The sequence below is a fragment of the Ammospiza caudacuta genome, chromosome 9, assembly GCF_027887145.1.
Source record: "Ammospiza caudacuta isolate bAmmCau1 chromosome 9, bAmmCau1.pri, whole genome shotgun sequence".
NCBI classification, from domain to species: Eukaryota; Metazoa; Chordata; class Aves; order Passeriformes; family Passerellidae; genus Ammospiza; species Ammospiza caudacuta.
The window spans coordinates 813,532-827,866 of record NC_080601.1 but is presented as its reverse complement, the minus strand read 5'-3'; the positions used below and the strand labels follow the sequence as shown (position 1 = coordinate 827,866).

Genomic DNA, 14,335 nt, shown 5'->3' with positions numbered 1-14,335 from the left:
AGAAAGAGAAAAATGTGACAGTTGGCCACTGCAGGAAGCCAGTTCCCAGGACCTGGATTTTATGAGGTGCTGGAAATAGGGATAGTACTTTGTTTGACTGGAGACTCCTGTCCTCCTTTTGCTGCCTAAATTGCTGTATGTAATTTCTGTTGTGAGATGAGTGGGTTTGTCATATGTGGAAATGAACTGGTGCCTCACACGTTCTAAGGACAGGTTCAGGCACACGCAAACACATTTTACTCTTTAACTTTCTCCCTCTCAAAATCCCCGGACAATTGCACCACGGTGTGAAGCTGCTGCTGTGGCTTAGTTCAGTTGTGCTGTTTTATAACCTTGCTTTTGACCAGTCACCAATTCCCTCTGATTTTTGCTTTAATTGCCAGGGGGACAAAGGTGCAATGGGAATCCCTGGGCGGCCGGTAAGTCAAACCCTCTTTTCTGTGCCTTTTCCTTCCCATTCTCTTCCAGCCCCCAGGATTTGGGGGTGGCTTTCAGGATAATGCTTGTCAGTTTGAGCCAAACTACTCTCTCTGAGCCCCACACCTGAGGGGCTCCCCTGCTCTCAGCAGGGTGACCAGCCCTGCAAGCCACCTACATGCTGGGGAGGTGTTTCCATTTCACCTGCAGTCCTATCCAGGCCCTGCTCTGGTTCAGCATCCCCCTGTCTGGGTGTCTCCTGCTGCCACCTGGTGCACCAGCTGGGCTTGCTAACCCTGGGTTTCCTAACACGCGCCCCTGCTTGCCACTGGCAGCTGCCCTGAGCAAAGGGGGCCGTGCCCTGCCTGGCTGAGTGCTGGATTGTGGAGCTGCTCCTTGCTCAGGCATCCCGTGGTGAGGATGGGCAAGGGGACCGGGGCAGGAGTGAGGCCACCCTGCTGGTGCCAGCCCCATAGCCAGGGTTGTGGGGGGCAGAGCGTGCCTTTGCCGCTGACGCCTGTGTTTGTGTCTCTCTCCTCTCTCTCTCTCTTCCCCGCACCCTCTTGCATGTGGCTGTGACGGCTGCCCCTGACCCAGGGACTAAAGGGGCAATCTGGAGAGAAGGTGAGTCAGCTCCCTGTAGCCTCTAGCACCCCCAAACTGTCCTCCTCTAGGGCCAGCCCAACTCCCCTGTCACAGTCACGGCCACTGCAGCCAGCTTTGGGCTGCCCCATCTTCCGTGTCAGTGCAAGTATATTTCCCAAATTCCTTCCAGGCCACTCAGCCTCCAGAGATGCTGTGTTTCTTGTTTATGACAATTTACTAACAGCCTAAGAGCCAGTGGGCACATGCAGGGCTTCCTTCAAGGCTTCCTGGATTTTAACCATTGACTTTCTCCCCCTCTGGCAGCTCTGCTTGCCCGAGCCAACCTGCAGCTCCCCTCTGCCTCCCAGGTTAGCCTGATCCCTGGTGCAGGTGGGAGCAAGGAGTAAAAGTGGCATGGCACACTCCTATTTCTGACATGGTGGGACCTCTTCCTCCTGAAGAAAGCTGATGGTCTGTGGGACAGCATCTCACAGACTGTTTGCTGTGCAGTGAGTTTTACAAAGTGGTCCTGCTCCTGGCCCGTTTTTGGCATTTCAGTGTTAGTGTATTTTCCCCAGAGCTGTAAGTACCTCCCACCTGGGAGAGCAGGGAAATGGAGGTGTTTGGAATTTGTGAATAACTGAATAACAATGTGTAGAAATTAAGAAAGGTTATGGATATTTACCTGACAAGGAAGGTCATCTATGCAGTACCATACCAGACCCATTTGCTCCTATTTATAATAGAGAGAAAAACACAACAAGGAAGGGGGAAAGTAGGATAGAGATTGTTCATGCTTGTGTTCACTGTTTGCTCATTGGAGCCAACCAACATCCAACGGACCAGGATTTCCCACCTGAAGCCATTCTGCTTTTTTCTCTGCATATCGTTGCATTTGTTTCTGGCCAAAGTTTGCATGAAGGGACAGCAGATAGATACAAACAAACAGTGGAAAAAAATCCCTCCTAATTGCCCCTGCTGCCCCAAAGGCCTCCCTGAGAGCGCTCAGTCTTTGGCAGTCCATAGCTCTGTTTTTCAGAATGCTTTGCTTTCTTGCAGGCTGCTTGGTTTATGGGAAGCTCTGTCCTAAAGCTCCTCAGCCCTGGGCACTTCTGGAGCTGCCTCTCAGGAATACATCATGTTTCCAAAGGGAGTGACACGTCCTGCCCATCACACGCTGTGGGTGGCTGGGAGTTGGAGAGGCAGCTGTTTCCTTTTCCAGCAAGCACTTTGCTTTGTTTTCATCCACATCTCTATTGAGTTTGAGAAGTACACAAGAGAGGCATTTCTGGAGTAACCAAATGAGCTGCCTGCAGCTCCCCTTTCCCTGGAGCCCAGCACATCCCTCTTTTTCTTTCTTCTGCAGGACACAACCCTCCTGGAACTCACAGGAAGGAAACTGAAAGGGTTTCAGGCCATCTTTCACACTTGCAATGGGGCAGAACATCTGTTTTGCCAGAAAGTGTTTTATGTGTTTATACTTCTCCTTGCTGTGCAGCTTCCATTTTCTGGCACATCTGAGCAGCTCTCAAGAACATCTTTTCTTCCCAAAGTGTCAGGCAGGAGCTGGGGGAGGCCAGAACAGCAGCTGCCCCATGAGCCCTGAAGATCTCACACCTAAGGCACCCACATTTAACCCCATTCTTGACAGGAATATAGTTGTCTTTGTCTTTCCTCTCCTGTTTTCACCCCTTTCCTCTGCTTTGTCTCTCTGCAGGGTGCTCCAGGAGAAGCTGGCATGTCCATCATCGGGCCCCGTGGCCCACCCGTAAGTGACTTTTCTCTCTATTTTTGTCTGATGCAGGATGTGGGCAAGTTACTGGGAAAGCCTTAGGAGGGGCATTAAGACTCAGCATCAGCTGGAAAGAGCAAAAACCCTGTATAATGTGGTTCCCATGCTGAGCCAGCCTTGGTTTTATACTGCTATTATATGCTATATATAATGAAATTATAGCTCATGTTCCAGGACAAATGAGGAAGCCTTCCCTTGGCAAGGAAACCGGAGTCCTGCATTTAAAAGGAAGAAGTGTATTTCCTTTGTGTAACAGGGCTGATATCACTTTTGGAGAAAATTTGCCCTCTGCCTGGCTGATTTCAGCCTTTGGTTTAATCAGCAGGGACCAAGCCCCCTGATTTTACTGACGGGCAGGATCGGAGCTAAGCCAGTGACTGGGGAGCTCACAAAGACAAAGCGTGGTTCAGAGATCCTTGTCATGTACCCAAAATCTTGGAAGCTCTTTGTCAGCACGGTCACTGCTTATCTGGCTGAGAAAAGGCAGGATTTTGCACCCTCTTCAAGTAAAAGTGTCTCTACAAGGTGCAACGAGTCAGCCAGACAAAACTTTTTGCGAGGACGGGGTCATAAAAAAAGACCCAGGTGAAGGGTTGGAGTGTTTGTGTGCCCTAAATGCTGGATGCTTCTTGCACTGTGGCTCAGCCATCAAGCCTCTGCTTCTGTGTGGGTGCAGCCAGAGCTCTCCACTCCATCCCTGCACAGCCTCCACCGGAGATTTCCATGAAAAAAGACCTGGAGATTCAATTCTCTCCCTCCCAGTGGGCGCTTCCGATTTTGATTAACCTGTGAAGAGCACCGTCCTTGACCTGCAGAGAGGATGGGCTGCTGGCAGCCTTTGTTTCACAGCGAGGTCAAGTGAGACGGACCCAGGCAGTGCAAACACTTGGCTACATCTGGCTTTCCAATTAACTTCCCAAAAGCCCCGTGACAAGTGTTTCTAATGAAAACCAGCTTTGCTGGTCCCCGGGCCCACCTGCCGGGGATGCTGCAGTTTGGGAAGCGACAGAACCAAAGCCCAGGACCCAAATGGGTCTCCCCAAGGGTTTTATGCCTGGCAGATGGTCCCTGGCCACGTGTCCAGGCAAAGAACAGGGGCTGGCAAGTCTCTCAAGCCAAGCTCTGAGCAAGACCACCCTGCTGCACAAACAGCAGATTTTGGAGGGTAAGTGCTCCGTTGGTTTTGCTGTTTCTCACAAGCTCTGGCTCTGAACAGGGTAATTATATAATCAGAGAGAGAAGCCATCAGGTCCTGTCCTTGTAGGTCCTGCAGAGCAGACAGTTTTATTGAAGGACACGTGCTTGGCCTGCAGGACAATTTTGTCTGCTTTGCTGCTGTTTGGGAAAGTGCAGAACACGTTGCGTCTTTAAAGCAGCAGACAAATTAGGTGGCAAAAGGTGTCTAAAATGGGGTTTTGCCTACACCAGTCAAAGCCCTGAGGTGCCAGGAGCAGCCCAGCTCCACGCTTTCCCCCTGCAAAGCCTACTGTGAAGATGATCCCGTTTCCTGGGGAGCTGGTAATAGGTCAGAAGGATGGCTGAGCACTGAGGACAAACACGGAAACCCTGGCCAAGGGGCCACTGGGAAAGATGTGGGATGACAAATAGTTTCCAGATTTTTGTTTGGAGGTTGAAGTTTTTGCCGGAGCTCAGAGCTGCTGAGCTCCTGGCCAGAGAGGGACAGCGCACCGATAGTGGCAGAAACAGACGGTCTCCATGATCTGGCAGCTCCCAGGATTACATACTTCATACAGTCAACATTTTAAAAAGGAGACAAGGAAAACCAGCCACCCAACAAAAACAGTCTCTTGGAATGGCTCGCTGCTGAACTGTTGTCTTGGCGTGATACCGTGCAAATCATCCTGCTGTCCTCCAAGGGGAGAGAAGCAGCAGTCTGTAGTCTACAGAGGAAGCCAAATTGCACCATTTCCAGGTTTTCTCCCTAATTCTTTTTTTAGCACTTTTTGTCAGGGAGGTGTCCAACAGGGAACCAGAATTCTGGCTAGGATCTTCTCGCTTCTTGCCTTTTCAGAAGCCAGCAGTGGACAGATCCTTTAATTTATAGCCTATCTTCCCTCCTGGTCACTGGCCAACGGGGCCAGGTGGTTTTGTGTGTATCTTGCAAAGCAAAGCTGACCAAGTTCAACTTTGCAGAACTAAAGAAATAGTGCAAATGTGATTAGGTCCTGCTAGCATTGCACAGCAAACCAGAACTCCTGACTGTGATGTGAGGGATTCTGTGCTGGGGGCATCCCTCAGACCCTGCAAAGAGGCTGTTTGGGCCCATCCTCTGCAGGGATAAACCCTCAATGAGTCTCTCTGCAGACAGAGGAGATGTTACCTGAAGGTGAAGGTTTTCCCTATCAATGCAACTCTGAGGTCTCCCAAAGGATTGTTATTGCTTCACTGTGGCAAACCTCAGCCTCACAGCCCAGGAGCCCCATTTCTTCCTTGCCCTTCCCTTCCCTCAGCATCACATGGGATCACTCTAGCTTAAGGCAGAGACCCTGTTTATGCCCAGCTCCATCCTGGGAAACTCCAGCAGTCCACTCATGGTAGCTCAAATTGCTGAAGACAGCATTTTTTTTTTCCCCCAGAATGAGAGAAGACATAAGGAAGCTGGGCATTTTGGCATGCCAGCCCAGCTTTCAGGGCAGGCAGGATGCCACAGTGGTCAGCTGATGAGCGTGGCACAGGATTTACCTCATCCGGCTGCTTCTGTCCACATGAGACTGCTGCAAGATCTGCTGAAGTCTGGGCCAGATGGACCATATGCTTCCTGACCTTTTTCTTTTTTAAACAGATTGGAAAATCCTGAAACGAAGTGGTATCTTTCTTGGGTACCAGCAAAGCTACAGTAACTGTGACCTGGGATGTCACAAGCCCCAAAAATTGAAGAACCATGAAAAATTAACAGCCAGCACATTTTCTCTTTCATTGGTGTTTTTAAGTAGGGGATGAAGAAGCTGCCAAACACATCCCAAGCCAGTGTTTGCTGTACCTGATCCCAAACTGGTAGCCACAGCTAGCTAGCCAGGAAAGGGCAGGGGGAAAAGCTGTGGTGCTCATGTTCCTCTCATCACACAGCCCAACTCTCCTTTTTGTTTTAGCTCTCAGAGGATAAAAATAAAAAGAAAAGAAACAGAAGAGGGAAAAAAATCACCTCCAGAATTATTTCTGAGCAAAATGAATGAGCTGAGATATAAGATGAGGGCTGGAGGAGGAGAGGGATGGTTGTATTTAGACACCAGTGACCTGCAAGGCAGAACAGCACCCTGCATTAAACATCTCAGGTTTATGGCAGCAAGAACTGCCATAAAATGAGCTCAGCCTCTGGAATATACTCCAAAAGCCTAACATATGGGCTAGGGACACCCATTTAATTAATGTAGAAACTTAAAGGAAACTGCCTGCAATCCAAACTGGAGCTGCTCCAGCCTTTTCTTGGCCCTGTACAAATTGGAGTGGGGATGAGAGATTTCCCCTCCTTCCCAAGACACTTTCCCCTTGGAGGGGAGTTGGGTATCTCTTCCGAGAGTTGTAGGATAATTGGTCAGAGGCTGGAGGAAAGGCTCTGTAGAGAGGACTTAGGATCCATCAAAATTCATTTGAGTTCCTCTAAAGTGCTGTCTCTGTTTCATCCTTCCCAGGGACAGCCTGGAACAAGAGGTTTTCCTGGATTCCCGGTAAGTGCAGCTCTGAATTTATGAGGTACGGATGTGTGGTACTACTAGGAAGCCTCCTAAATGCTTGCTGTAGCTCATCATTCCTTCCTGAAACTAGTGACCTGATCTGATATCACTGGAAAAAGCAGTTTTTTCTTCATTTGTTTTTCTGCTACTTTTTTTTTCTTCTTTTAAACAATACTTAGGGAGAAAAAAACCAAACAAACCCTACTAAACCAAACCACACAACTCTGAAAGGAAATTAATTTTAAAAAATCCCCAAGTGTTAAAATAACAAAGTTAAAGCCAGATCTGTTGAGTAAAAGAAAATCATCCTAAGAAACACCCCTATCCCAAACAAGGAAAACAACCCCTGTGGAGCCTGTTTCTCATCAAACAGTACCTTCAGCATGGGCTGAGCTGTGTGTCACCTCTTCCCTGAGACACTTTTATTATTCTATCACTTGCAAAAATTCCTCTTCCCCCAAAGGCGGGTGCCCTTTTAAATCAAAGTCCTGACAAAACTGCCGATGTTCAACTGGTTTACCCAACACTGTAAAATCTTACATTCTGAGATTTATTTTTCCAAATTGCCTGTGAATCCCTCCTTGTTTCTGTTCCTGTGTCCAGCATTGCAGGTCCCTGCTGAAGCAGTTTGAAATCTGGGCTGGTTTTCAGTGGGCCAGGGACCTGCCAGGACTGGACAGGAGGGCAGGGAGTCACCTCACATCACCCCAGCCCATGCAGTCCTGTGGCACACAGTGCTTCCTGGGGCACATGGACAAGATGTACAAGATGCTGGGGAAAGCATTTCTCATCATTTTTCCTCTTTTGTTTCAGGGCCCTATTGGCTTGGATGGCAAACCGGTAAGCAGAGAACTCTGCAGGCTTCTGCCCTGCCTCCTGCTGGTCCCACTGGGCTGGAACCTGGGTGTTACACCTCTCCTGCTGGTCCCACTGGATGTTACAGCTCTCCTGCTGGTCCCACTGGGCTGGAACCTGGGTGTTACACCCTGTGTTTGAAGGGGATTGTTTTGCAATGCCATGCACATGCATGGATTAAAACAAAACGAGGAGGTTGGCAGGCGGCAGGATGCCACAGATGCCTTGGGGGAGATGCAGGAGTCAGGAGATGAAGGGAGGCAGAGTATGGCCTGTTCCTTTCTAGGTAAATCTGTAAACTGGGAGTTCATGAGTGCAGCAGTCTGGCTGCTGTGGGGAAAGCCTTAGCAGGCACTCCCACCAGAATCAGGCAGAGCAGGTCCCTGAGGTGTCAGCCCTCTGCCTTAGCCAACAGCTGCTGTACCAAAAGGCTGCAGTAGAGGAGGGAAGGATCCTGAAGACCTCTGTGAGACCTCCATGCTGTCCTTAGAGATTTGCAGTAGAAACCCAAGTTATTCCCATCCTTCAGAGGTGGGCACAAATGAGCTCCTTCTCCATGAACCCAGTGGGCATGAAACCCATAGCTCCATGCAGCAGCCATGCAGCCAGGCTGCCCACCACACTCCTCCAGTGCTGCAGTGGAGAAGGAGCTGGTAGCTCACACCTCTGGCTTCTCATTTCCTGGTTTTGCCACGAGGAACTTCACCCCCAAGAGAGATGTGGCAGCCCCTTTCTTGTTCTGCTCTGGGGACACACACTTCCCTCAGCAGAAGCTGTTAAATCAACATCACCTGGAGTCTGCAGAGGCCAAAGCTGACGTGTGTTTCCTCTCTTTTGCAGGGGCATCCTGGACAGAAGGGAGAGATGGTAAAAATGCATCTGTTTGTGTGTGGGTGATGGGTTGGTTTGCAATGATGATGTGCCTCAGCTGGAAACAAGCTCAGGGGCAGGGTAGCAATCTTACCTCAGCTGATGCACTGGCTGCATCCCTAATTCTGTAACTTCATAATAGCAGGGCTGGGATGCATGTCTGTAATTTTTGCATTATGGCTAGCACATTCGTCATGTCACAACAGCAACTCTCTGGTTAGGCATGGGATGTGTTTTCCTTGCACTTAGCAATTATGTTCTTTAAATATATTCTGGGAGCTGACATTTTTTGTGGTTGGCCTCATAGGACAAGTAAAAGTTGATGGAAAGATTTCTGAAAACCCATCTGGCAGCTTTCAACTTATCTAACAACAACCAAAAAAAGCATGTTTTTTGTATTAAGTGTGGTTCCCCCACCACACACCCTCTTGAAGCTCTGTTTCATATGTGCATCATACTAAAATGCTTTTGGTGGAAAATGATAAACTCAGACTGCGCTTTATGGAAGCCCAAATGCTGTCTTGTTCCTCTTGACATCTCTGATAATGAAATCCCAAATATGTGTGTGTCAAGAGGGAGGCCCTGTAGTCACCTTCGCTCGCTGAAGTGTTGAATGTTTTCTTCTGCTAATTCTGTAATTCTGCTTTTTGAGCCGAGTGTCACTGTAGCCCTCTGGCAAGCACATGTTGGAGATCCCCCTCCTCACTCCCCTGTTGCACAATCCCAGCTCAGGCTTCAGTCCTGGCTGCCTCTGGTTCCATCGCAGAGCGTGGCTGAGGAGATGCTGTCAGCTGAGGTCCTGGGAACAATAAGGCTGTGTTTTCCCCATGATTTTTCCCCCTCTCCTTTTAATTTCCCCCCCCCTGTGGGGCAGCATGTGTGCATTTTTCACTCCTCCAGAGTAACAAAGCAAACCCGAATATCTCTTGGGAATTTTCTTCACAATTGTATTTGAAAGCTCAGTTTTTCACCTACTCCATACTCTGTCTTTTTGTCACTGTAAATGGCAAATCATCCCCTGTTAAATTCTGTGTTTCTTTAAAGGGTGCTGCAGGTCCCAGGGGACAGCCTGTAAGTATCTCTCCCCCGAATCCCTCTCCCCTTGCATTCTCTGAACTCCTTCATTTACTGAAGCCTTTTTTGATCCCTTTTCTCCTCCAGGGACCCCCAGGACAAAAAGGAGAGAAGGTAACTTCAATGAGGGCCTAGTTAAAAGTGAGGAAGGGACTTGGTGCTGCTTGATGTGACTGTGAGTGAGGAGTACCAAGAGCAGAGGGCTCAGGGGATGGGACAGCAGGCAGGGTGCTTATCGGGTGCAAATTGGCATAGCTGCACCGGGTCTGATAGAGTCACAATGATTTACACCGTCTGGCTCTGACCCCGCGTGCCTATTTTGGTCGCCTCTGTTTGTGGTTTCAACTCTTTCCTTTTTAATCCCCTTCTTTCGCAGGGTCAGTGTGCAGAGTACCCGCACAGGGTAAGTCATTAGCGTTATTATCCTCTGTCCCGTGCCTTCCTGCATGTTAATCCTCCTTGGTTTGAGTGGCTTTTTGTCGGAGGCAGGGATCGTTCCATTAACAAGATGCGTCATCTGGCCCCCGGGGCAGTGCTGGGCTGATGGATGCGTTTCGCAGAAAAGCAGCAGATAAGGTTTTCCAGGAGGGATGTTGGCTCCCCGGTCTGTGTTCCTGCCCACCAGAGCTGGCCCCTGGATAGCTGCTGTCAGTTCTGCTTCCTGGAGACCCTCCTGTGCTCTGTGCTGGAGAGGGGAGGATCCACATGCTCAGCCCAAAGCCCGGTGAAACCGGGGGGTTCTGGAGGAGCAGAGGTCACCCACTCATGCCTTGAGCTGCTGCACTGGCTCCGTGCTGTCTTCCTTGAAGACCTGGGGAAAACTCCATCATCATTCCTCCCGTTTTCTTCTCCCTCTGCTGGTGCCATCCCTGCATAGGGACAAGGAGAATGCTCCCTGCCTGAGGGTGACCCTGGCCGTGGTGCTCTGTCAGCTCCCCAGTGAGCTGGTCCCCATGCTGGTGGAAAATCTGCCTGAGTGGGAGGGTTGATGGCAGCAGCTGTTTAATGAAAGCCAGGATGTTGCCCCACCTGCTCCTTCATCTTGGCCTGGCCAGCAAGTGCTGCAGCCAAGAGTGGAGAGAGAACATCATGGGGCTGGAGGGGATTTAACCAGTTCTAAAAACAACCAGAGTGCTGAAAATCCACTGGAAATGCATTGGAACGACATCATATGAAGTGGCTGGAATTTGTAATCTGGGTGTACAGGGAGACAAGCTTAAGAGCTTTCTGTTTATTTTTGATGGGCCTCTGGATAATCAGCTGGGCTCTGGCCCGGAGGGAGCAGGGTTGGAGCAGCAGAGGCCCTGCAGAGAGAGCTGGGCTGGCAGCAGGGGACCAGGGGCTGTGGGGAGGTGCCAGTCCGTGCAGTAACAGCCGCTCAGCTGTGTTTATTTAGTGAGCAGCTCACTCGATTGTTATGTTAAAAACAAGCCAACAACACTGGTCACCCAGCAGTGTCCTGAGTTCCTGTTACAGCCCGTGGCTCTGAGTGTCCCAGTGCTCAAGGTGAAGAGCAGTGGCAGGACCCAGAGCAGCACTGGGAAGGAGCTGGTGCGTCCCTGGGAATAGCCTGGGGGCAGAGGCACTGCTGGTTTGGTGGGTCAGGGCTGTAGGGTGGCTGGTGAGCTGCAGGAAAAGGGTGGTGCAAAGCCTCACATCCTGGCAGCGTTCCCTTGCCTCTCGTGGTCTCATGAGGCCCCAAGCTCAGCAGTATAAAAAGCCCGTGAGTTGTTCACGGCTGAGACACGCTCACGGGAAGGGTGACTGTCCTCAGATCAACCCAAGGACAGGCTGTCCTGACCTGCAAGTTCACGGAGCCAGAGGCACAGACCAGCCAGCAGAAGGTGCAGTTCTCTTTCTTCCTCCCTGAATGAAAATGAGGATGGGCCTTGTTGCAAAAATGCGACACTGCTGACAGAACTGCAATTAATTCTTGCTTTTCTGTTTGATAAGGCTCTTTGTCAGATGTTCTGGGTGAGGAAACGAAAACCAGCATCCTGACAAACCAGGGATGTTGTTTCAGTTTTGTTTCATATTTGTTTTCTTAGGAAGGAAATACAAGGTTAGGATATGTGCCTTGGCTCTTGTAGATTCCTATTTTTTTGTCTGCATGAGTCTGTGTGGCCTGCACTGCTGTGAGGGATGAGCCCATGCATGGGTGCTGCCCATTCAGGGTGAGAGGGCCCCTCAGGCTGCTGCCAGGTGCCACTCAGGGAAACCATGAAAGCCATGCTGTCTGTCTCTGACGCTGTTTGTCTGGTGTGTGTTCCCTGTCCCCAGGAGTACCTAAGTACCACACTCGCAGCCCTGCGCTCTAACCAGATCCTTGCGCTGAAGGTTTGTGGGTAGCACTCTCAGGGGATCCAGTTCTGATGCTCGAGGTTACAGATCCAATATTGCACGCTGCCTTCTGAAAAAACTTCCCATTGGAACACAGAGGGGGCAGGGCAGGAGCTAGGTGGAAGTGCCTTCAGGTTTCTTCTCACCCGAATCCATTGCAGGGCCTTGTCTTGCCTGTTTTCAGGACTGGTTCTCTCCATTTTCCTCCTTATCCTTTCCAGCATCCTCCCTCAGCTCCCCTGTAAGCTGTATGATATTTCAGATACCCTTCAGCACTGAAGCAGCCAGGCAAAGCCTGCTTAGCTGGCTCTCCTGGGCTAAGGGGCCTCCTGCACTGTCTTTTAGAAAGGGGAGGTTTGCCTTTGGGTAAAATGAGCCCTGCTGAATTTCCAGCAGCACTGCTTTTGGAGTGAGAGCTTGTGGCTGTCTGGATCAGTGCATTTGAGCACAACCACCTAATCATGATGCTGCAAAATTGGGTTACTGCTTCTCTTTGCATCAGGACTGGATCCTTGCTTTAACTGCACACATGAAGTACAATGTCTAAAGGGAATAAATGTGCTCCTTGGAAGTGTATGGTTTCTGTGGTGGGACACCTGTGGGCACACCTCTGGGGTCTGAGTGCACAGCTCACGTGGGGAAATGTCACACACGGGCATGTTTTTGTGCCCAAGCACAGAAAGGCTCTCTCACCTCTCCCTATGTAAATCAAGAGCAGCTTCAATGGAAAACTGATAGGAACAGGAAAGTGGATGAGGCCAAGGCAGCATTCCTGGGCCTGGAGCCAACTGGTGGGTGCCAGGGTGACAGCAGCGTGCATGCAAGTGGAAACTGGATACAGCAAGAGGATGAACAAATGCTCCTGAGCTTTAGTGCATTTGATTTCTGTGTGTCCGGGTCAGCTTTGTGCCCTGAGGCAGCATTCCTGGCTATAAGCAGTCAGAAGGTGATGATACTGTTGAGCAAGGAAAAACAAAGCACAGGCTGCCAGGGCAATGCCCTACTTAGGTGTCCAGCTGCCAGGCCTGGTGCTGTCCCTTGGCCATGGTGGTTGTGTGTGCCAAGTTAAGTGAACCAAGCCAGGACTTCTGTGCTGACCCCAGCCAGCCTTTCTCTGCTCCCTTCCACACCTGGAGGAAGGGTGATACCCGGAGATACACTGGGTTTCCTGTAAGAGAGCTGGAAAACTGCACTTGGAAAACCTGGAGAAAATTGTAATTCTGATAGATGCCCCAACTCTGATGATGATGATAAGTTAAGTGAAACAGTCCCGTTGCTGGACACCCCAGCAGAGCCAGCGAGGGATGCCTTGCAGTGAGCACTTCCCAAGGAGATCAGCAGAGCTGAGTCAGAGATCCCCTGGCTGTTTCCAGGCAGAGGGAGCTGTGAAAGCTCTGTGCAGTGGGATGGTATTGAGTGGGCACCCCAGAGCTGCCAGGCTGTGCCCCTGTGAGCAGCACCAGGAGCTCAGAGGTGTGCCAGCAGGTACCCGCCCCACGCCGCTCTCCTGCCAGGCTTCATTTTCATGGCAGTCTCTCTGTTCCCCCCTTCTCTGGTCTCTGTCCTGGCTGCTCTGTGACTCTCCATGCCCTCATGGCCTCCTTTGCCCTGTGACCTTCTGGTTTGATCTTCTTCAGCTGCTGCCTCTCCTCAATTCAGTGCGGCTGGCTCCACCTCCGGTCATAAAGAGACGCACTTTCCAGGTAGACTTCTCCTCCTTGTTGCCTGTTTCTGAGCTTATCCCAGTGCTTGCAATTCATCAGCTTGCTACCTGTCTTTCTTCCCCTGCAGAGGGCTTTCCAAGAGTTTCAGGCAGAGCTGAGGGACTTCCTTGAAAGCGGAGGAAACCTTTGATGTGATAATGTTGCTAAAAAGAAATGCAGTGAAGGCAGATTTTTGGACTAAAAGAAATGGGCCATGAAGCTTTTCTTGGGGCTGTCGACAAGCAGCCTCCTCCCTTAAGGAGTCAGTTCCTGCATATTCAATCTCCAGAAGAGGTTGGAAGCCTCTTGCTGAAATTCATCTAATGTCTGTGAAATTTAACTGAGATGAATGAATAGGCAAACGCTTCTTCTAAGGGCTAGTCTAGTCTGAGGCACTTGGGGAAATGTGTTTAAATAAGCTCTTAGAATGGTTTCATTAAATTGCATTAAATCTTTGCGTAAACACATTTATTTTGGTTTCCAGGGCCATAATTCATTTTTAGTTTATTTTGGGAATGAATTCATAAAGTGAATTACGGACATATGAATAGCGAATAAGAGTGTCCATAGTCAGAGTTCATGTGGCTTTTAATGAGCCCACTTTAATGAGCCCTCATTCCATCAGTTGGGATTAGCTTTCCTGTGTGGACAAACTGCTGCAGTTACCCTGCTGAAGTGTGCTGGGCACTCTTTATTGAGGGCCTGGGTTTTGTCACCCTGCTGCCTGTCTAGACAGTCGGATGCCAGCAGGGAACTGCAGGATGCAAGAGGCTTTACCATGAGGTGCCTGGTCCTTGCCCAGCTCTGGATGAACCCTGAGCACGTGAGGCCGTGGTTTCAGCTCAGTTTCTATCGATTCAGCACTCACGCCACACAGAGCCCCATGGATTGCGCTGTTTGCCCTTCAAAGTGACAGTCTGGAGAGCCAGGCCAAGGACTGACCTCTTGGGAAGGCTTTGAAAGCTGAAGTTCCTCTCCAGGATGAAGTGGGAAACTTGAATAGCTGC

The 14,335-nt window shown here is 50.1% G+C and overlaps 1 protein-coding gene across 4 annotated transcripts in view; it reads left to right on the top strand.

Annotated features, from left to right (window-relative positions):
• Nucleotides 1-389: 389 nt before the first annotated feature.
• COL13A1 (collagen type XIII alpha 1 chain) overlaps nt 390-14,335 on the top strand; it is a 54,490-nt gene continuing 40,544 nt past the window's right edge. For all 4 annotated transcript variants that reach the window (XM_058810131.1, XM_058810129.1, XM_058810128.1 and 1 more), the window contains exons 1-10: nt 390-419; nt 1,015-1,041; nt 2,720-2,770; nt 6,445-6,480; nt 7,300-7,326; nt 8,182-8,208; nt 9,256-9,282; nt 9,373-9,399; nt 9,662-9,688; nt 11,566-11,622. In XM_058810131.1, coding sequence (XP_058666114.1) covers nt 399-419; nt 1,015-1,041; nt 2,720-2,770; nt 6,445-6,480; nt 7,300-7,326; nt 8,182-8,208; nt 9,256-9,282; nt 9,373-9,399; nt 9,662-9,688; nt 11,566-11,622 — 327 coding nt within the window. In that variant the 5' untranslated portion in view covers nt 390-398. The remainder of the gene's footprint in view (nt 420-1,014; nt 1,042-2,719; nt 2,771-6,444; nt 6,481-7,299; nt 7,327-8,181; nt 8,209-9,255; nt 9,283-9,372; nt 9,400-9,661; nt 9,689-11,565; nt 11,623-14,335) is intronic.